The 24,593-nt window shown below is 39.7% G+C and overlaps 1 protein-coding gene across 6 annotated transcripts in view; it reads right to left on the bottom strand.

Annotated features, from left to right (window-relative positions):
* Positions 1-597: 597 nt before the first annotated feature.
* Positions 598-24,593, bottom strand: part of SOCS6 (suppressor of cytokine signaling 6) — a 31,110-nt gene continuing 7,114 nt past the window's right edge. For all 6 annotated transcript variants that reach the window (XM_019937207.3, XM_033837841.2, XM_019937206.3 and 3 more), the window contains one exon: positions 598-3,515. In XM_019937207.3, the coding sequence (XP_019792766.1) occupies positions 1,779-3,386 (1,608 nt within the window). In that variant the 5' untranslated portion in view covers positions 3,387-3,515 and the 3' untranslated portion in view covers positions 598-1,778. The remainder of the gene's footprint in view (positions 3,516-24,593) is intronic.

Genomic DNA, 24,593 nt, shown 5'->3' with positions numbered 1-24,593 from the left:
TATCAGAAAATGAAAGAGGAGTCTTTGTCACAAGGTACAATCAAACATTCCACCAAAATTAAGTACCTTTTCCCCTTTAAGTCAAAATATCATAACAGATACTATGGCATTGTGCCTTTTCTTGGTAATTCTCAGTTGACTCTAAAAAACAAAGAGAGAAAAAAATGGGGATACTGTTTATGTCTGAATGACAACGCTATTACATTTGATCTGAGACCTTTACTCTTGTTTTTAAATGGGGGTAAGAGATAGGAAAACCGAGGGACAAAGGAAGAAATATCTTCAATTACATGCTTCGTCTGAGAGGGAAACATTTCCTTTAAAGTTATGTAGCTAGAAACATCTTCTGGATGGAGCAATTCCGAAACACTAAAGAATCATGCAGTAAATAAACACTGCATTTCAAAATAAAAAGTATTGGAGGTAACATACTCCACCCCCGCCCAAAGGACTGACTCAGAAGAGATGAAAAGACTAATGATGTCAATTTACTAAGGACTTAAAAAGAAACAAATAGAAAACCTATTTTTAAAGGTCAGTATATACGGTAGGCAAACACTTCCATACACCTGATTGGGTTTTAATATTGTTCTTACATGGTGCTCCACAATCTCCACAGTTTGTCAACTCAAGTCACTGGGTTTTTTTGGTTTTTTGTTTTTGTTTTTTTGGTGGGGGGGAAGGAAGGGTCAAATCTAGCACATCTCAATAGTGACTGCATAAAAGAAAAATATAAACCCAACTTTAAAACAGTGTTTTCTTTCTATTCAAATCAATTTAAAACTTTATATAAACTTTATGTTGCAAGAGGATCTAGTCCATTTATGAAAATCATTTCTACATCAAGTTCACCCAAGAAAATGTTGACTAAGCTAAAGAAATCACAGATAAAACATTTTACCAAAGGAAAGTATAGATAACAATAAAACTGCTTAACACCGGAAACTATGATCATCTAGTATTTCTTTAATAGTTCTAGTTCCATTAGGTCTTTATATGTTACGCCAATTTGTACCAGAGTTTAATGACAGAAAAGGCAACAATTTCTAAATTGGTGGTATACATTTCTTTACAATTCTGTAAGGCCATTTATTAAAACAGACAAACCACAAGATGAAAATGAAGGCAACAGAAAAGTCCAACTTCTCACAACCAACATAACAGCACAACCTTAAAATAATTTAGAACTGAATGTTGTAAAAGATATGTAGCAGATCTCTGTTCCATTACCCAAGATTATGTCAGTTCATAATTCTAAATAAATCCTTCTGAAGTATGAAATTAAAAATCATTTTCAGTGTAGGTGTGACCTCTGTGACTTATCACACGGCTATGTTTACTCAACACTATCTTTGAAAACGGGCCATTGAAAGAGACATAACAATGTTCATTCTATAAGTTTCATTTAACTTTACTTAGGATTGAATACACATGAAATGTGCTTTTAATGCATAAAAATCACAGTGGATAGCAGCAAAGGACTGGGGGCGGGGTGGGTAAGGAGAATCTGATTAATTCACATTGTGATTATTCTGCACACTGATGGAAGATAGTTCACTCTTCTAAAAGCTCAAGACTTCCCTTTTTAAAGAACCAAAGTAAACCCAAGACACCTTGCCGACACTTGCCCACCCCTAAACGAACTGGTTACTCTTTTACACATAAAACTGAAACAGTATGGCAGCAAAAGATTTTGATAGCAATGGAAAGTCTGTAAACTGTATTCCAATCTCTTTTCCTTCCTCCCCAAGTGCAAGACGCAGGGTTCTCAGAGCCTCTCAGTAGTGCTTCTCCTGTAAATAGTCCTTCATTTTGTTTGGCAGAGGCAGCTTCTGAATCAGGTCTATTCTGGTGTACTGACGGATGACGAACCGGCACAGGTACTGCAGGGAGCGCACCTGCATGAAGCGCGACACGGGGTTGGTCAGCCTGACGGGGTAGGTGGCCGAGCCCGGCAGGCGAGACCGGGAGTAACAGAAGGCCCCGTTCTCGGAGTCCCTGACTGAGTGCTCGATCAGGTCCACGATAGACGTGTGTCCTTCCACGTCCGGCTGTTCATAAAAGCTAAACCTACCATTTGAATGTTCGATTCTAGTGTGAAGGGTCTTGCCGTGCGAGCGGAAGCTCAAGCTTAAAAGGTAGCGGTCGTCAGAACTGTCCCGAACGAGGAAAGAGCCATCCGGCACGTTGGCCAGCTTCCCTTCTGCCTCCCAGCGAGTGATGGGGCCCCAGTACCATCCCTGTTTCGCAAGTTTCTTCAGCTCCTCCGTAAGGCTTGTCACGACCATGGGACCACTACTCTGCACTGAGTCATAAACTCTGGCAACCCCGGGGGCAGAGTTAGGATCGAAATTCAAGTGACAGCGCATACTTTCGGCCACGTGGGCGTCGGAGCCGGCGAGCCCGCCGAAGTTCCTTTGGATCTGATTCGTCTGCAGGGGAGGTAGCAACGGTGAGAGTGGCGGGGCGTCGTCGGGACTCGCCCTCGGGCTCTGCAGCACGACTCCCGTGGTGCCGATCAGCAAGCCGTTCACCGACTGGTCCACGAAGATCTCTGGGGCCACCACGAGGTCCGGGTCTACCTGATTCTCGTCTTCGGGGAAGGAGCCCCCTCCCACTGGAGGAGGGACCGCGGAGACTTCCATGGGGGAGGAGCCGTCCAGACAATAGCCGCGCGGTCCTTCCAGAGGGTACATCCCCTCCTCCAAAGGCACAGTGTACTGAATGTAGTCCTGAGGCACGAGTCCGATAACGACAGGCACATGTTCTTCCAGGTGGAGATGCAGGTCCCCATCCTGAGACTCAGAACTCTTGAGCGAGTTCGTCTGTTCTTGGCACGCGGTGTCGGCCTGGAGGTCGTGGAAGTCCTTGCGCACGCCGTTCAGGGCCGGGCCCGGGCCAGGCGAGTGGACCAGGGCCTTGACCCTCACCTCCATCTTGATGCACGTCTCCTCCGACGCGGTGGGGCGCAGGGGCCACGGCGTGGGGCTGTAGTGGTGGCTGCGCAGCGAGGTGGACCTCATGGGCCTCTGCGCCCTCACGTCCTTGAAGACGATGGGGGCCGAGGAGGAGGAGAAGGTGTCCTCGTCCGCGGAGCCCCCGGAGGGCGCGCCGCCCTTGCCCTTCGGCTTCTGTTTCGCAGACAGCCGTCTTTTCAACGTACCCATTAGGCTTTCACTTTTTGATCTACTCTTTCCGCCTTTTTCATCTTCACTGTTGAGATCACAGCTGGCTATATCTTTCCCATAGCAGCTACCAAATAAGGAATCCTCTTTTCCAAAGTCACTGGCTAGTGACGGTTGTTGTACAACCATAAAATCCGCTTCTTCTTTACTTTTATTCAAGTTGAAAGATTTCCGGAAGGTTTTAAGACTAATCTTCTTCATTCTGACTAGTTACCTAATCCAAGGGAATCAACTTCTCTCTGGAATATTATCCTCGAACATCTGGAGAGGCTGCACGCAATGCTGCGTCTATGTATTTTTCCCGCTTCATTTACCCTTTGGAGCCATTTTCTAAAAAAATGCAAAAAATAAAAAATGTTAGAAGGCTACATTAAAAAATATCTCCACAAAAGTTTTACTTTAGTCACTTTCAATCCTTTAGCTTCTGAACAAGGATGCCTGAGTATGTTTATAAGAAGGTAAGCTCCATTAAGACATATTTTTTCCATTTCACACAGCACAATGCATCACTGCCTACTACCTGATCAGCACTGGACAAATATTTGATAATGCTTAAAGAGCAACCCCGACTCTACCTCTTTCCTTTCTGCACCTTACTTTGATTTTACCCTAATTACGGTTCGTGTTCCTTACTTCCTAACACAGCTCTAACAGAGCCACTCATCCTCTTCACACTGATCCACACCGTCCCCGGCCTCTCCAGCTACCAGGCTACCAGCCTGTGTCCTGCAAACGGCCAGCACTCAACAGAGAAGGCCCCACATCCGTAATAAGCCTCATCGATTCTACAACAAGCTATAACGTATTTTTAAATATTCAAACATCTGTAAAAATGAATTAAAGCAGTCCCATCATCTGTGATGAGTTATCTAGGAAAAGCCTAGAAACGTCCTTCTATAGCCATGAGTTAGTTCAGCGAGAACAGGGCCCATCCACCTTCGCGTTGCCAGTACCCTGCACAGCCAAGAGCGCCCCGAGAGGGGTACTTGCAGCTTCAACACTTTCACCTGCAGGGAACACTCCTAACAACTAGATAAGTACAATTCATCATAGTAGTAGAAACTGCATTTATTTGTCTTAACAGGTAGAAATTGGTGACCTGAAGACTAATAAAAGCCTCCCTGTGTTAAGTGATAATTTTCTGGCTCACTAGCAATGAACCCAATTTTGTCCACCAAAAAACTGGGCATCAGTTCACACAGATATTAAGAAAACGTAACTACCAATATCCATAAAACCAAAGGCTGTGAAAACCAGACAAAACAAACATGTTTTGCCGCAACAACAGGGACGTTGCAAAGGAAGTAACGTTTACAATAATAACCGAACATCAGCAAATTCTCGATAAACGAGATCAATGGATCGGTATCCAAAATGGCTTGTATCTGGTCTGTCTGGAGCGTCACCCCCACCGCCTCCCAAACCCAAGCATGTAAATCTATTTAAAGCTCCACATAGACGGTCAGGCCCAGCTGACTTTCTAGGAATGGTATAAAATGTTAATTCAGATTTCTAATTATTAGAGAAGTACAAATCAAAACTACATTGAGGTACCACCTCACATCTGTCACAACGGCCAACACTAAAAAGTCTACAAATAAAAATGCTGGAGAGGGTGTGGAGAAAAAGGAAACCCTCCTGCACTGTTGGTGGGAATGTAAGTTGGTGCAGCCACTGTGGAGAACAGTATGGAGGGTCCTCAAGAAACTAAAAATAGAACTACCATACGACCCAGCAATCCCACTCCTGGGCACATATCCAGACAAAACTCTAATTCAAAAAGACACATGCACCCCTATGTTCATAGCAGCACTATTCACAATAGCCAAGACATGGAAGCAACCTAAGTGTCCATCAACAGATGAATGGATAAAGAAGATGTGGTACACAGATACGATGGAATAGTACTCAGTCATAAAAAAGCACAAAATAATGTCATTTACAGCAACATGGATGCAACTTGAGATTATCATACTAAGTAAAGTAAGTCATAAAGAGAAAGACAAATACCATATGATATCACTTATATGTGGAATATAAAATATGACACAAATGAACCTATCTAAGAAACAGAAACAGACTCATGGACACAGAGAACAGACTTGTGGTTGCCAAGGAGGAGAGAGTTGCGGGAGGGATGGAGTGGAAGGCTGGGATTAGCAGATGCAAACCATTATATATAGAATGGATAAACAACAAGATCCTGCTATATAGCATAGGGAACAATATTTAATATCCTATGGTAAACCATAATGGAAAAAAATATTAAAGAATGTATATATGTATAACTGAATCACTTTGCTGTGCAGCAGAAATTAAAGCATTGTAAATCAGCTGTACTTCAATAAAAAAAGAGAAGAAAAGTTCAGTTTCAATCTTAATTATGAAGCCTTTTGTTTTTCTACTGCTGTGCCTCGTTTATGCTATTTTCCTCCTCCTGATAAATGTTCTCTTCTTCTTTCCTAATCCACCTTTCAGGGAATTCCTTAAAAAATATACTTCCTCCTTAAATATTCTCTGATCACCCAGCCAGAAAGGAGTTCCCTCCCTTTTCTGGACTCCAAATACTCAACCTGTACCTCTTTAACAGTATGTCACACAGTGACTTAGAACTGCTTGTGTTCTATTCATGTCTTATCTCTCCAACCAGATTGTAGTACTAAAAAATAGAGACCATGTCTTATTCGTTTTTTATATTCCTAACCAGGAACTATCATTAGATACTTAATATACACTGCTTAAACTCTTTGATACCAAATAAATATTCCCTAGCTGTCAAGTAAATGGATAGAAAAATCCACACTGTGCAAAACTGGCTAAATCTCCTCTTATCAAAATAAAGCGCTCCATATGGCTGATTCGCTTTGTTGTGCAACAGAAACTAACACAGTATTGTGAAGCAATTATACTCCAATAAAGATCTAATAAAAAAATAAAGCACTCTATCTCCTATAAGAATCAAGTCATTATTACAAATGATCAAGGATTGGCAATTCCACGTAAAAAAAGACACACAGAAAAACACGTGTCTATCTGTTAGCAAGCTCTACCATACGGGTAATGGGTGTCTACTCCCATACTTCACATGGTATGTGTTCAGACATGTGAAAACTACTGAAGAAATTCCACCAAATAAATACTAGTAAAGAGAAGGAAGTAAATATACTAAATTACATCCCACCCCCCAATACTTAGTACCATGTAGTTGTATAAGTACATCTAAAAATAAAAAGTATCTTTGATCTCACAAGTTGAGGCTGGGTGAAAAGTAGCATAACGATGGCATTACCTATATAAGTACTACGCTGTCATCAGGTCCAAAAGAAACATAAGGTTGTCCTCAGTCTCAGAATATTACAGTAGGTGCTACAGACTGTCCTTTCTGCTTGTCAGCTGCTTTTCATAAAGTCTTCTACTGCCCTTTCCCCCTCCCATTTGTAAGATACTCTACTGGATCCAAGAGGAGTTAAGATGTGTGATTCAAAACTAAGAGATGAAATCTGTGAGCTCCAAGATGGGTGAAAGAAAACGACAGGTACACCAATATGTATAAAATAGATAACTAATAAGAACCTGCTGTATAAAAAATAAAATAAAATTCAAAAAAAGAAAAAAAAAACGATAGGAAGAAACTGGACAGACACAATCTGATAGAGTATCTTTAAGCAGTCAACTACGAACATGACCAACGATTAAAAGCCCTAAGTCAGACCAGACTGTAAATAAAGACACAGGGGAGGGCATAGTGATTCCTGATTCTGCTTCCTAGCTGTACCCTAACCAGCTGCATGCTAGCGTGTGGGTAAAATTCACGAGTGGGTCTTAGTGGTTCTGCCAATCTGCTGAATTCACAGACCAAATACTCTATGTTCCTTTCTCTACCTGTCACTTTCCTCACACCCTCAAAGGAGTCCTGACCTACAAAAAAGGTCTTCTGTCTTCAGAGAAAACTCTGTACATGGGAAGAATGCACCTCAGTGGTTAACAGAGCCAGTGGCCCTAAGGTCCCGGTACTCACCATTTCCTGGGAGAGGCTGCCTGGGCCGTGCAGACACAAACCAAGTAAAGCAAAGAGGACAATCGTTGGTAACTGTGACAGATACCATGAAGGAAAGGGAGGCTATCAGAGAACACCAGGGTTCCTACTTTAGGCTCCATAAACACATAAGACACATATCCAAGGCCTCTCTGACAGCCAAATATTTAGGCTAAGGCTGGAATGATGAGAAGGAGCCAGTCGTGCAAAGGAAGGCTGAGTGAACAACTTTCTAGATTGAGGGAAGAGCATGTGCAAAGGCCCTGAGGTGGGAAACTGCAGATGCAAAACTGAGAAGCCCAGTGTGCCCGAAGTCCAAGGCGTGAAGGATGAGTGGGCACAAGACAGGCACGGCAAGGTACCTGGGTCTGGTTCGAAGTGCAATGAGAAGAACTAAAAGGTTTCAAATATGAACATGGTCTAGTTTATATATGCACTTCCCAGTTTTGAGACCACACATCATCCTCTCCAACACAGACACAAACCCATCAGGAGTGTACCTTTGTTGACAAAACCAACCAAAAAAGCCCACAAAGAACCCAGGGGTCTCAAACTGCCTCATCTGAAAAACAGACGAACAGTTTCTGAATAACAGTAAGATGCTAACCACGCGGAGCTGTTTGGAGATCTTGGGGAGGCTATCCCAGTCCTCCTCACAGGCCGCATGCCTCTAAAATTCTTCTAACAATGGATGGGTGGGGAGAGTTCAAGTTCAACATAAAGCACTGGAGAGACTCAAACATGAGTCAACTGCATATAAAGGTTTTATTCATAGCTAGTTTCCATTTGCAAGCAATTCTTCATAATGCCCCAATTTTGTGATATAATTTTAGTGAATTACATTCAATTTCAATTCTGGTAGGAAATAGTTGTCGTTTCAAACCCTTCAGGGTCCACCATTTATGGATAGGCCAGTCATTAGAAACGCGTGTGTGTGTGTGTGTGTGTGTGTGTGTGTGTGTGTGTGTGTGTGTGTGTAGGTGTGTAGACACAGTTAATGCAGCTAGGAACACATACAGACTCATCCCGAGGTTGCACGGAAAACATCTGCAGCACGTGCCCAAGCTTTAGGGATTCACAACTAGGTAAGTTCTGAAAAGTAGGTTCAGAGGACGAAGAAAGATTCAGAACATGGAGTGGAAAGGAGGCCTGAATAAGAAAGAACACACTGCAGGATCCAGGCAGCCTATAAGAAGGCAACAGCCTCATCTCCTGCCCACATACACTCTGGTCTTCCTCGAATCCAACTGCCAAACTGCAGGAAGACTAAAACCCGAAAGAGCTTTCCATCTCACCCAGTGAAAAACAGGTCTTTACAGTGGGCTGCAAGGCCGCACATGATGTCACGCCCCCATTCCTATACCACTCTTCCCTTGCCCTCTCCACTCGCGTCCTGGTGCTCTGAGAATACTAGACACGTGCTGCCATTGAGGGCCTGGGCGCTGGCTGCAAACATTACACAACCAACTCCGCCCCCGCCACTTCTTTCAAGTCTTCAGGACTGTCACTTTCTCAGTGAGACCTGCCCTGATCATGCCATTTAGGCTGCAACACAAACCCGCTTACCATGCTCACTCATTTTCCCTGGCAGACAACAGAACTGTCTTAGTAGGTTCTCCGTCACTCTCCCACCTCTTTAAAGAACATAAGCTTTACAAAAGTAGGGATATTAACTCTGCCTTACTCACTGATGTGTCCCAAGCATCCAGGAGCACAGCACGGGCACAGGAGGTGCTCAGTAACTAGGAGTCAATAAATGCTAGACATGCAAACCTAATCAGGTATGGTGAACGGATCCCCTGCCCATCTTCACCTTCCTCACTCCCCACCTCAAGCAATAATTCACCATCATTTGGGAAAATGTTACAACACTCCTTAACATGGTCAATAAATTCTACACAATCTGGCTATTTTTGATGATTTCTGCTCCATTCACATTCACCATATTTTCACTCAACACACAACTTCTTAACATACTGCTCCTTTCATTTGAACTGTGTTTGTTTTTTTTTTTTTCCATTCTCCTCCTTGACTAATTCCTTCACACATCAGCTCATCTGTCAGTTCCTCAGGGAACATACCTTACTCTTCCTGATCAGGTGAAATCCCCCAATTACATGATCTCAGAATACTGCACACCTCTCTGGCCTACGATTTTTATCTGGGATGTATACTTACATCTGTTTGTATGATTATTCGATTAATACCTATCACCCCATCAGACTATGATTGACACAAAAGCAGAGACTATGTCCATTCTTTTCCCAGCATGTTATTGCAGCACCTAGCTTGTATCTGGCCCAAAGGCGGCACTCAATAAATATCTGCTGAATAAACAACAAAGTAAAATGAATGAGAACACTGGCCCACAATGACAGGCGACTTGATGCTGATGTATTTAATTGCCTCAAGAGCAGAACCAGTAACTGCCTCTGACGTGGTAAGTATTACATTTAAATTACCCTTAGTAGATCTGGGGTTCAAATGGTTCTGCTTCCCACTGTCACATCCATTTCATAAAAAACAAGACTGATAACCACAGTAAAAGTACTTGGTAATTATCTACTTGATAATTATTCCTTTTTCAACTACCAACCCATATGCAACTTAATATAACATTCAATAAACAAAATTCAATCCTAAACATTAGAAACTACAAAAAGTTCTAGTAGGCCATATGGTCTTTTATCTCTTCCCTTCATTTTCTAGGCAAAGATTACTCTGGAATTTTTAAGAGTATCTGTTTTTCTGTTTGCACTTCTAAAAATACACGCCATCTTTTTATAGGATTACCATCTGTCTCATCATGCCGAAGTAAATGTTCTGAATTAGTTTCACTGCTTTTCTAATTGTAAAATTTTAAGTTTACACATATACTTGAAAATGTGTATAAAGGTTCAAGGGGAAGTTTTAGACATGAATACTTTATCCATACAGGCAGAAGATAATATCTTCAAATAATTTCACAATCTCTTTTTTAAGGAATGATTGGAGGTAGTCATGCTTGCCATTGTAAAATGAAAAAACTTAAAGGACAACATCAAAACAACTACCTAACCTTCAACAAACAAAATAGCGTTATTATTGCCATTTTAAAAGTGAGGAAACTGAGTCTCAGAGAGATTAGAACTTGCCCAAATAAGTTAAATAATTTGCCACGAGGAAAACTAGCAGATCCAGAATTTGAACCTGGATGCTGACGCCAAAGCTCACGTTTCCCCTATAACAAGCTGCCCTGTTGGTCGTGCTCGTGCTTAAGTCAGTGGTTCCCAAACTTTCCTGTCTTGGGACCTTTTTGCCCTTTTTAAAACTACTGAAGGCCACAATAAAGCTCTGTCTCTGTGGGTTATATCTACTGAAATCGTTTCTTAAAAGTTAGTTGCCCTGGGCTTCCGTCGTAGCGCAGTGGTTAAGAATCCGCCTGCCAATGCAGAGGATACGGGTTCGAGTCCTGGTCCGGGAAGATCCCACATGTCACGGAGCAACTAAGCCCGTGCGCCACAACTACTGAGCCTGCGAGCCACAACCACTGAAGCCCGTGCACCTAGAGCCCGTGCTCCGCAAGAGAAGCCACCTGCGCACCACAACGAAGAGTAGCCGCCACTGGCAGCAACTAGAGAAAGCCCATGCGCAGCAACAAAGACCCAACACAGCAAAAAAAAAAAAATAGTTAGTTGCCCTGGGAAATCTGAAACCATATCAAGAATTTCTTTACTCTGTTACATTTAATCCCTATTAGAAATTAGAGATTTAATAAAAATATTTATTAATTCATTTTTAAATGACAATTTACTCATTACATGTTAACATAAATAATTTTTCAAGAAAAATAAATACATTTTCCCAAAACAAAAATTCAGTGAGAGAAGTAGTACTGTTTTACATTATTGTGAATCTTTTCTCTGTCTGACAAGACAACTGCACTCGTCTGTGTTTGCATTCAATCTGTTACAATATGTTGTTTCAGTTAAAGTGTAAGAAGAAAATCCAACCTCCTACAGATATAGAACTGGAAAGGGGAGGATATTTTATTTAATAACCTTTTCATAACTGTGGATAGTCTTCTTGTGATACTAGAACAAAATCAAGTGCTAGTTTCCTAAAAGTTAGTAGTGCTAAGAAATCTACAGCCATATCAAGAATTTTTTACTCTACTACATTTAAATCCATTGGTCTCGGTGACATTTTGAATGAATCCTTTATGCAGGCATGATTTTTTAACATCATGTATTAGTTATTTCATTATACAATATCAAAAAATTACATTTAATATCACCACTGATCTCATCAGAAAAGTCTGTAAGTACTGGGAAGCAGTTAAGCAAACAGTGGTAGATAGAAGTTTTCCACAATTCTGACTTTTGCTTGAATCTAACATGGGCAACGATATTGTCAGTGAAGAGAAAGGCTTTACTTTGACCATTTATAAGAAAATATCGACTGAACACTCAAGTTGATTAACCATAGTTTGTCTGTCAATTGTTCTTTTAGGTAAAAGTGGTGTGTCATGAAAGAGCAGCTAGTTCAGTAAGTAACTCAAACAATGGCACAAGGCTTCGCACAAGGCACCTTCGTTAGCATGTGGTACAAGTGCTTCCTACGCACTTCCATTTCATCATAAGGATTTTGAAAAGGTGTGTACTCAAGGTCAAAATGTAATAAAATTAATAATTTTTATAGCTTCATCAATGACATTCTTAAAGGTAACTGGAATTTTATTCTTACTACAAGCGCTTGGAGGTGAAGAACATATGACTACTATGAAAGTTTAATACTATTACACAGTTAGTGCCATTGCTTTGTTCGTGGTAAGGCACCATCAATTTTATTCACATTGCTTTTGCACCCTCGGCAAAAATGGCGATACAGTGAAAAAGGCAAATGCTTTAGCATTATTATGAAAGGGGATCCACAAACCATACTTTGAGAACTGATAGCTTAAACTACCTGTGAAGACAGTTTAAAAGAACAAAGAGAAAGACTTTTAATGTAAGCAAAGCATCCACATTAAAAATCAGCAAGATAGGAGGTTCACTGTTGTAACCATCTCTCTGCATTTCAATTTCCAGCCAGTTTCTGAGCGTGACATGGCTCATGCCCTCCCAGGTCAGCTCCTTGAATTCTATTCCACTGCTCCTGAATCTGTCAGGTCACTACCTGCCATTACCTTTATAAAAAAGGAAAAATAAAAAAGAGACTACTAAAGCCTTTCCATAAAGGGAGAAGCAGAAATGAGGGAAAGAAACAGACCATATAAAGAAAGAAAATAAGGTCAATGGCCAATATAACAGGAGATGGAATTTAGGTCCCAATGTTTGTTATGCCAATAAATATGAATGGGATACACCCAACCATAAAAATAAAGAGACTTTCAGATCTGGTTTTTAAAATCCAATCATATGTTACATAAAAACAACACACTAAAACCAACTGCCTCATAAAGTTTCAAAACATCATAAAATTTCTATTAGCCACCTCTTTCCGATTCTCCTCTTCTTCAGCATTCCTGTGATTTTCTTATTCTATCAGCTGAATTATATCTACTTGTATTCTATTTGAGATCAGGAACACTATCACTTGGTCACTTGTTAGACCCCAGTAACTGAAATAGTTCCTGGGCATTGCTGATGCTCATCCAAACTTTTCTGAACTTAGAGTCTTTTTTTTTTTTTTAAAGTTCTTCCTACAAAAAAAGTTAATCGATTTGTAAACACTAAATAAATGCAGATGGCTAAAAAAATGTTCTGCGGAATTAGGTGTAAGCAAAACCGCTCTAAAGGACTATGAAAACGTTACTGCAAAAAATATCTCAGCCTTCGTACGAAGGTTGCTTTGCAAGTGTGATTATAATTTTACTTAAAAGAAGTGCCAAACTGGAAATCAAAGATGATGCATTATGGAAGGCTGGAGAGGACATAATTCAAACTGATAAGAGTTTTTAGTCACTGATTATTTAAAGAAAAGACATTGGTCCTACACTTGGAAATGAATGAGAGTGCATATTTACTTCTTTTAATTTAAAATAAAATGTTTAAAAGTACATGAGTGTATGTTTCAGTGCAGTTTTTTTTGTTTTGTTTTGTTTTTTTGCAGTACGCAGGCCTCTCACTGTTGTGGCCTCTCCCGTTGCGGAGCACAGGCTCCGGACGCGCAGGCTCAGCGGCCATGGCTCACGGGCCCAACCGCTCCGCGGCATGTGGGATCTTCCCGGACTGGGGCACAAACCTGCGTCCCCTGCATCAGCAGGCGGACTCTCAACCACTGCGCCACCAGGGAAGCCCTTCAGTGCAGTTTTTCCATTAACTGATAAATACCAATCCTAATTATTTTGGGGAAAAAATCCTCTAATAGAAAAGAATGAAAAAAGGCATAAGCTAACAACAACTGGCTGTCATAATCAAGAAAAAAGGGAAAATGTGTTTACACAAATTTAGAAATGGAAAGAGCAATAACTATGGATCTATGAGAAATCAAAATATGTTAAGAGTACTTTGAAATGCTATGAAAATTAACCTGCAACTCAGATGAAATGGATAATTTTATGGCAAATATATATTACCAAAATTTGTATCAGAAGAGGGAGGAATCCAAAAGAGGCTGACAGTTGTCAAAGAACCTGAGAAAGTTATCCAAGAACTACCATGGCCCTCTCTTCCCTTGGGGAGAAAAAGTAACAAGTCACTATAGATATATGTCCAATACTCACTAAACTACTTCAGGGCATAGCAAGGAAAAAAAAAAAAAGGCTCCCAAATTTATTTTTGAAGTCAAAAGAACACTGATACCGAAACTGGACAGAGACAACAAATTCTAAAAAACCAAAACACCAAAATCTCACTTACGAACACCGAAACAGAAATCTTAAACAGCAGCAAATGTTCAGAGCAGTGGGGGAAACAATTCAACTAGATAAGGTACATCCCAGGATGGCTGGCATGGCTGTATATTTGTAAATTTATTAGTATAATTTATCATAGATCAAAGAAGCAAAATCATATGAGCATAGCTATAAAGAACAAAAAAGATCTGAAAAAATAACATCAATTTCTGACTTCCCCCAAAAATAGTCTTTGTAAAATTGAAATAGATGGACATTTAACACGATACATATAACAAAATTATGAGCCATAATGAACAATGAAGAAATGCTGAAAGCCGGCAACAAGGATGCCAATTATCAATACTTTATTTAGCATTATTTTCAACATATTAGCCAATTAATTAGACAAGAGTAAGAAATAAGTATAAATATTGGAAAGGAGGAGACAAATTGTCATTATTTACAAGTGACATGATTGAATGAATATCTGGAAATACAACAGATGCAGCTGAGGAACTATTAGGGGGGAAAGAAGAAAACTCAGTTAAGTAACTGCTTACAAAATGTATATGTAAAAATCACTAGTAATTCTATATTTTTTTAAAGCTGGTAAGAAAATACAATAAAAGACTAGATTCTACTTATAACAGTTTTTAAAAAGATGAAATTAATTTTTTAAATGTCCAGAACTTCATGAAAAACTCTAAAACTCCTCAAAGGATCATAAGCGATCTAAATATATAGAAAGACTTATCTTGTTCTTCAATAAAACAATTCAATTCTGTCAAAATATTAATTCAAGATCCCATGAAAACATCAAGGATGTCTTTGCCAGAAACCTGACAAAATGATATTGAAGTTAACTCTGACATATAAACAATGAAAAAAGTAAGGAAAATCCTAAAGGACAAATGAAGGAGGATGAGCTGCACTGGATGTCAGAACATACTGTGAGCGCTTAAACCTGGAGGGACAAGGACTAGGAAGTCAAGAAACAGACCAGACACATAGGAAAGGCTCTGTAACTACGACAGGTGGAACTACCGGAGGAAAGGTGGGTTATTAAAGAGACGATGAGAGTAGGTTGCAAAACCATTTGGGAGTGGTGGGGAAAGGAAGATTCTGACTTTATTTCTTATGTAAAAATAAATTCCAGAAGGATCAAATATGTAAACAAAATAAATAAATAAATGAAAGTTGAAGGAAACTCTTAAAAAACTTGCACTGCAAGAAAGACTTTCTATGCACAACATAAAATCTTGACTCCATAAAGAAAAAGATCGACAGATGTAACAATGCAAAATGCATAAATTTCTGGATAGCCAAAAAATGGCATAAAGCCAAAAAACAAACTGGAGGAAAACTGCCAACACATATGACCAAGGATTAATTTCTGTCACATAGACCATGCTCTTAGACATCAGTAAGAGAAAGGCACACAATCCTATAAGCAAACGGGCAAAATATACAAAGGAACAGTTCACACAAAAAGAACGATGGAAGAAAAGAAGTCAAGCAAACAAGTAAGAGAGAAATCAGGCAAAGCAGGAGAGGGAGAAAATGAATTCAAGTGGCCAGTCAACACCCTAGAAGATTCTCAACTCATTCACCACAAAGAAATTAAAGGAATTTGGGCGAGATGCGAACTGTTCTACAATGAGATTGTGATGGTGGTTACATGACGGAATGCATTTGTATAAACTCAACAGACTGTACACTGTAAAGGGTGTTTCACTGTACATAAACTGTATATCAACCTTAAAAATTCACTAAAAAGGAAATTCAAAGCAAAACAAGATAATATCTTTCACCAATGAGTTTGAAAAAACTAACAACATGGGCAAAGGTATGGGAAACTAGCACTGATAACTAATCGTTGACGTGCAAATGGCTACAACTTGTGGAGGACTATTTGAAAATATTTATCAAAATCTTAAAATTCACATATGCTTTAACCAATAATTATGCTATTAGGAATTTGTCTTTTGGATCCATATTCATGCCGAAAACAGGAACATATGGAAAACGATGTTCGCTACAGAATTAAGAAAATAAAAACTAATATTACTCGATCATTTACCTAGTAATGGCCTACTATTGGTAAATATAGGCCGCATATTGGCCTAATATGTGCCAGGCCTTGGGCTAAGCCTTTGGAATACACTGCGTCTCATTTAATCCTGAGAACCCAGTGAGTTCGGTACTAGGCACAAGAAGTATATAGCACGGTGGGCAGCACTCCTCTGAAACCAGAATGCACGAGTTCACGTATATCCCCAGGTCCACCTTTTATCGGTGTGTTATCTTAGAAATAACAGTATCGATCATGCAAGTTAGTTGTGAGATTTAAATGTGTTCGTAAATGCGATGTCCTTAAAAAATGCTGACCACACAGTAAGCTATACAGGTGCTTGCAGCTAAAGGCAGTCGTAACAATAGTAACATTCCCATTGCATAAATGGGGACGCTGAGGCAGAGATCACAGCACTTGCCTAAGATCACAGAACTGATTCTACAGAACGAGTCCACTTAATCACTACACAAGACTTTTGCTGCATAATTCATTTTGGTAAAAATGTGGAATTAATCTAAATATCAGGGAGCAACAATAAAAATATACATCAAAAATCAGTGACTAGTTTAATAAATTATAATCCATCAATACGACGGAATATTATATAAAGAAAGGGGTCTAAGATATATTGTTGGAAAAAGGCAAGTTACAAAATAAAATGCAAATATGATCCCATTTGTGTACTTATTTATATGCCTAAATATGTATAGTAAATGTCTCAAAGAATATCCGAGTATCAGTGATTACACTTCTAGTGAACAGGAAATGGGATCAGGAAGCCCTACATGCAAGACATACATTTTCTACAGTAGATCTTCCTGTGGCAATGGAGCAGGTTTCACTTTACTACAGAACAATGACCACCCTCTCCCCTTACAAAAGAAAATCTGCAGCCTGTGTGAAGGAATGTGTGTCTGTGTGTTTCAGCCACCTGGTGTCATGAAAAGCAGGACTCTGATGCCCTCAGGGTCAAAGGCAAGGTCTCAACAGCTTTCCTTAATCATCCATCTCTCTAAACCTGCTTAAACTGTTCCCAGTTCTCCCCAGCTTCTTATCTCCTGATCCATCTTCCCCTTTGCACCTTGCCTTGCCTCATTCCATATACCGCACTCTCTTCTTTCAGTCTTTTGCTTCCTATTCACAACCCAGACTCTCCCAGCAGCTCTGATCCCTATGAAGACCAGGAATGAACACCTGATCCAGCCAAATCCCTGACATCAAACCACCTCGGTACCACTGAGTTCACTCCATACAAGTGGTTCTCATCATTCACTACAATTTCTGTATGTTTCCTTAACTATGCCCACCTCTTTGCCTCCCTCTCCTACAGTATTTATCACTCCAGCTCACATACTTGTCTTGACACTGATAAAACACTGCACTTCCTTGAACAGTATAAGGAGATAGCTGCAAACCACAGTAAAAACACAGGGATGAAAGATAAAGTCCTTACCCTCCAGGCCCTTAGATTCTAGTAGAGAATTTAAGTAAGCAAGCATTTGCAGAAGGGTTGTAAAAGGAACACATTAGGATGCGACCATCATTCAGAGAGACCTAACTCACACCAGGAGGAAGAGGGGAGGTGTCCTGTCACTACGACTACTACCACCACCACAAGCACCACCCACTAGGAGGTTATTATGCACTAAAATGCACACTAATCTCCTTGAATTCTCACAAGAACTCTGTTTGGAAGGTCCTATCTTTATCTCCATTTTATAGAAGAGTAAATGAAACCTTAGAATATTTAACAATTGGCCCAAAGTCACAAAGGAAGTTGCCAAGCAATAGACACAAGAGCCGTCACGTGTCACTTTATCTGTGTTAAGATAATATGGAGCCTGGGAGGACAGAGCCTTGTGGTTCTGAGCAGAGACTCTGCAGCCATCCTGCCCGAGTTCAAATCACAGCCACCACCGCCCAATGATCTTGGGCATCCATGCCTCAGTTTCCTCATCTGAAAATAGGAATTAAAAAGTATATACCAAAGGGGATCCACTTCTGGCATGATGGAAAGGGAAGCTAATAAATCCTCTCTGTAAAAAGTAACTATAAAGCTGGGCCAAACTGTCAAAAGCAACCATTTCAGCATTTTGGAGATAAACTAACAGCATACAACTGAGAAGCTTATTCATAAAAACCAGTGAACATTGGGACTTCGTTAAAATTATAGACTTTTGTGTTGCAAAATGCATCATTAAGAGGAAAGAAAAGCCACAGACTGGGAGGAAATATTTGCATACCATATATCTGATAAAGGACTTGTACCCAGAACAAATATATAAAGAACTCTTTAAGACTGAATGAAAGACAAATAACCTGTTTTAAAATGGGCAAAAGACTTAAATAAGACCTTTTACCAAAGACATACAAATGGCCAGTAAGCACATGAAAAGGTGCTTAACACTACTGGTCGTGAGGACAATGTAAATGAAAACCACAATGAGACACCACCACCCACGCACTAGAAGGACAAGACCCAGCCTTCGCAAGAATGTAGAGAAACTGGAACCCTCCTGCATCACTGGTGGCAACGTAAAGTGAGTTGGCTTTTAAACATTTTTCTTTTTTCCTTATTACAGGAAAGAATGATTAAAATGCTTCACTAGATATACAGAAAACAAAGATTTATGGAAAGGCAGGTAATTTCAGACCCCTAGGAATCACTCCGTATCAGTTTATACAGATCATCTACTTCCTTTTTTCTACAGCTGTATAGTACTTGTGTATTGACGTTTTATTCTTTTTGTGGTGTCTTGGAGAACTTAAGTTTCTCACTGCATTTTAGTCGAATTTGTTAAGTCTTCCCTCATTGTAGGCCGATTCTATTGTCTTAAGAAATTCTTCCAACAATGAAAGCATGTATCTCCTGTTATTTCCTATAAAAAAGTATTAAAAGTTCTGCCTTTCACATGTAAGTCCTTGGTTAATACTTGGTTAGTACTGACTTATGTGTGAGGTAGGGATTAATTTGCATTTTTCCACAGGGATAACCAATTGGCTCAACACATTAACAGAAAAATACTGACCCTCATAAGAATCAAAGAAATGCAAATTAAAATAGTAGTGATTTTTCACAAGTCAAATCAGCAAAGATTTTTCTAAATGATGACGTTCCCTACTTAAAAATGTCTTAATATAGTTGTAAAAAATCACTTGGCTATATGCAACTCTTAAAAATATTCATACTTTGACCCAATAATGTTAGTTTTATAAATCTTGAATATGAAAACAAAACATAACAATGTCCCCTGCATTATTATGTGGTGAAAAATAAATTTAAATTTAAAAAACCAGAAACATTCTAATTTCTAACATATGAGAACCGTAAACAAAATTCTTACACATCTACACAATGGAACTTTAGGGAACCACTAAAATTGATATTTATACAGTTAAAAATAACATGGGGGAAAAGTTCATATTGTTCATTTGTTAAGTGCAAAAACACAGGAAACAAAATCTTATGTAAAGTGTGGCCTCGATTATGTAGAAAGAATAGGGAGGAAAATCAGACCAGAAAGAAATACAGCATAACTGTCAACTGGATCATAGAAGACTTTGTAAATATTATTTTCAATACTTTATTTTCAAAATATTCTATAATAAACATGGACTGTTTTTATAAGAATAAAGTCTGTAAATTTGTTTGTTCTTAAGGTACTTTTTAAAAGGGAATGGCTGAGTAGATCCATCAGGTCAGAGCAGAATGCAAGGTCTTTTCTTGGCTTTTGTACATGGCATGACTACCAAACAGAAAAGTAAATCAATAGTTAAGAATATTGCATTATTTTTGTTTTATTACAAACTAGACAGCCCCCTCCTCCTCAGCCCACTTAAAATAACTTTTTGCAAATCTGACGTTACTTTTTATTTGGTGTATGAAATATTCAAAGTTTAAATGCTAAGAGTAATAACCCCACCAGCTCTTCAATGACCCTCTTCCCTCCCTACTTCAGCTTATATCCCATGATTAATCACCATCATTCCACAGCTCATACCTTCAATTCCCTTCCCCCATTCTCACTCTGAAAAACTCCCCTGGCAAAACCACAACACCCGTTAAATCTGACTCTCCCTGCGCCACTCCTGCACCCTTATAGGGAACGTGGCTGGAGAAACACGTGACCACTCTGGCTGGTCTCACTTCGCAGTCATCACCATGAACCTCAGATGGAGCCTTCATGCCGCCTGGAAATCAAACCACATTCCCCTGGTCCATTCACCTCTCACGTTCCTTGCCGACCATGTCACATCTTTCCTCATACCTCCAACACCTATTCCCCCGTCTTCAAGCTCAGCAGACGGCCCAGTGTCCTATTTCACAGAGAAAACTAAGAACTTCAGAAGAAAACTGCAGACTCTGACACCACATCAACCCACATCCATCCTTTATTATATACATCCACGCACCTTTCTACCGGGCCCCCTCCACTGGTGTGCTTGGTCTCCTTCCGCTTCCAAAAATTTCCCTCTACTGGATCGCTCCTAAAAACGTCACTTCTCATAGACACAAATAAACTTGTCCTGACCCCACTTTCCCCACAATCTATGGTTCTACCTCTTCAATCCCCCTGCAGCAAAACGCCTTGGGAAAATCATGCATACTTGAGATCTACAATTCCCTTTCTCCCATTTTCTCTTCAACCCAAGCCAGAGACCTACTATACCACCATGACACAGAAACTGCTTTTGCCAAGGTCACTCATAACGTCTCCATTGCAAATCCGGCACGGGCTCTCAGTCCTGATCTTACACACTCTACCAGCAGCATCTGATACAGCTGGTCACTCCTCAGATGCTCAGCCTCTAATCTCTTAATGTTGGGGCACCCTGCACTCAGACCCTGGTCATTTCTTCTCTATCTACACTCACGTCCCTCAGCAATGTCATTCATTCTCATGCATGGAATAATGATGCGTCATCCACTCCCAAACTTTTATCTCTTTATTTAGCCCAGTTATAGTCAACTCCCCTGTTGACTTTGCTGCTGCACTATCTTATAGATACCTGAGACTTAGCATGTTCAAAACTAAACTCTGGATTTTTCCCATCCCACCCCCAAACCTGCTCTACCTGCAGTTTTTCCCACTTTCACTTATGGTTGCTCCATTCTTCCAACTGCTCGGATCAAAACCTTCAGAATCACCCATGGCTTTTCCTTCTCTCACTCCACATCCTATAGCTCAGGGGTTCCCAACCCCCGGGCCTCGGACTGATACCAGTCCTCAGCCTCTTAGGAACCGGGCCGCACAGCAGGAGGTAAGCGGTGGGCGAGCGAGCGAAGCTTCATCTGCCACTGCCCATCATCATTGCTCGCGTCACTGCCTGAACCATAACACCTCCCACACCGCCAGCCCCAGCCCTGTGTCCGTGGAAAAACTGCCTTCCATGAAGCCGGTCCCTGGTGCCAAAAAGGTTGGGGACCGCTGCAACAGGTCACAAAATCTCAATTCCTATCTTCAAAATGTATGCAAAATCCAATCACTTTGGGGTCCAATCTCCACGCTGGACCAAGCTGCTGTCCTAACTTGCCTGCATCACGGCAACGGCCTCCTAATTAGTTTCCTGCTTTCCCCTCTGTCCCCGCCCCCACCCCAGTCTTCTCTCAACACTGCACTGGTGCTCAGGGAACTGGCACCAGATGCCTGTCGCTACCCTGAGTAACAAAGTCCTGTATCTCTGAACCAGGAATCTCATGTCTTCTGGCAGCAACCATGAAACTGTTTCTGGCTAACTTGATAGCTGGCAAGGAGGGTAAAATCTCCAACTCCTCACTAAATAACTGAAATGTAGTAAATGTAATAGAATTGCTTTCACTTCTTTTAGATCCTCTGGATCTTCACATAATAAGCTTTATTTTAAAAAGCAATATGGGGACTTCCCTGGTGGCACAGTGGTTAAGCATCGCCTGCCAATTCAGGGGACACGGGTTCGAGCCCTGGTCCAGGAAGATCCCACATGCCGTGGAGCAACCAAGCCTGTGTACCACAACTACTAGGCCTGCGCTCTAGAGCCCACGAGCCACAACTACTGAGCCCACGCACCAAAACTACTGAAGCCTGCGTGCCTAGAGACCATGCTCCGCAACAAGAGAAGCCACCACAACTAGAGAAAGCCCACGTGCAGCAACAGACCCAACACAGCCAAAAATAAATTTAAAATAAATAAATTTATTTTTTTAAAAAAGCAATATGAATATTTGCATGGCTACAAAAGGTAGACAGAGACATTTAAACATAATCAAATTAAGAAAAGTAGACTTAAAGTTGCCATATAATTTAAAATTAAGAATGAATTTATAATTACAGCAAAAGCTCTAATAAATTTTCTATTTTTAACATCTTTATTGGAGTATAATTGCTTTACAGTGGTGTGTTAGTTTCTGCTGTATAACAAAGTGAATCAGCTATATGTATACATATATCCCCATATCCCCTCCCACTTGCGTCTCCCTCCCACCCTCCCTATCCCACTCCTCTAGGTGGTCACAAAGCACTGAGCTGATCTCCCTGTGCTATGCGGCTGCTTCCCACTAACTATCTATTTTACATTTGGTAGTGTATATATGTCAGTACTACTCTCTCACTTCGTCCCAGCTTACCCTTCCCCCTCCCCGTGTCCTCAAGTCCTTTCTCTATGTCTGCATCTTTATTCCTGTCCTGCCCCTAGGTTCATCAAAAACACTTTTTTTTTTTTTTTAGATTCCATATATATGTTAGCAATATGGTATCTGTTTTTCTCTTCCTGACTTACTTCACTCTGTATGACAGACTCTAGGCCTAATAAATTTTCAAGTGATTCAAATCCCACTTTGTGGGCTATATACAAAAATACAATGTAGCACTAAGTTCGCTACATGACACTGCGTGAGTCTCAGATTCCCCATATAAAATAAAGAGGCTGATCTCTAAAACACATCAAGCTCTAAAATTATCTGATTCAATGAAAACAAAAATATGCAGAGACTTAGAAATTTAACCTGTAGAGAAGTTTTGTGAGCACTTCTAAGTATCTTTTCCTATAATTGTGTTCAACACATTGCTATTAAATTGAATATAAAACAAATGTTCATAAATTCAATCATTTAAACTGTTAATGGAGCTGGCTTATAAGATTTGATTAATGAAATAAACTCACTGTCAATTTTTTGATTCAGATTTTAACATGTTGTATTTAAAAAGTAGTACACCTATTACCAATTCATTACTGTCTTTATGTATATACATGCTAATTTTTAAAATGTATACATTTTTACACCTTTCCAGGAACTTACCAATGTTTTAGCTAAAAACATAGTAAATCCCTAGTCTCACCACTTCCACTGCCTATAAGAAAGTATTAAACCATTGGTTAAACTACGAAGTAGGTAAGTTCCTTTGAGAATTTTTTGACTAACTGTTGACAATTAAGTAGGGCCCAAATATCTGTTTGCTGTTTATTTTTATTCTGGGACAGGGGTGCTGTACCGAATAGTATAATGATGGAGTTCCTTCTCTACTTTTCTTTCTTCAAAATTTGTTCATACATAAAGTCTCTTAAATATAATGAACTACCAAAGCAAAAATTTTTAACTCCTAATGGCAACATGCACATAAAAATAATTGAAAAGTAAAACAATTGCTTTGACCGCTTTCAGCCTTTAGGTCTTAACACAAAGCTCCAATTTAAAATGAAATGTGTCAATTATGTGTTCAAGTGCTTTTGCATAGAATATGTAAGAGTTTTTCATTCAATCTGCATTAGAGAATAAGAGATTTTAGTTAAAACAATCTTTTCCTCATTTTATATAAGTATACCTAATAAAGAAGAGCAGACTGGGGTACAAAAAGTAATCCACAAAAGATTTATCAAATGTATATTAAGAGTGACTGTAAACCACATTCACTGATCATTAGCGATAAAGGGCATCCTGCAGAGCAATAATTATTCAAACGAACGATACAGTCCTATTAAGCAAATATAAAAATCTTAAAAAATGGAAAAGGTTATACACACTGTAAAATGATAACTTAATTATCAAAAGTAATCACTTATTATAGGCTGCCAAACAGGGGATCTCTTGATGCTTTTAAAATGATCCAACTTAAAAATAATCCATGTTACCCACCATAGATCAGCAGGCATTTCATAAATTAAGTTGCACAAAGTTCAGTGACATAGGTGTGGCTTCATGACAGCACTAACTGAAAACACACTGAAAAGCTTTATTTAAAGAAAAATTAGATTTGGGTTTCCCCCAAAGTAAAAGACTTTAATATTCACTGATCCTAGCAAAACAAACAAAAACTATTAAAAAGAAAAAAACTTTGGATGAGCTTCTAATGAAACATATACTTTTTTATCTCCACACACACGCACACAAAAACACAAGGACAATGAAAACTGGAAAACAAATGACAACAGAGTTAACTGGCTTAAACAAATGAGAGAAAGCTGAAATCTAAGCCTACTGGAAGGGAAGGCAACAGAAACAAG

This window comes from Tursiops truncatus, chromosome 13, assembly GCF_011762595.2.
Source record: "Tursiops truncatus isolate mTurTru1 chromosome 13, mTurTru1.mat.Y, whole genome shotgun sequence".
Lineage (NCBI taxonomy): Eukaryota > Metazoa > Chordata > Mammalia > Artiodactyla > Delphinidae > Tursiops > Tursiops truncatus.
Note: the sequence above shows the minus strand (reverse complement) of the source record. Positions and strands in the feature narration are given on the sequence as shown.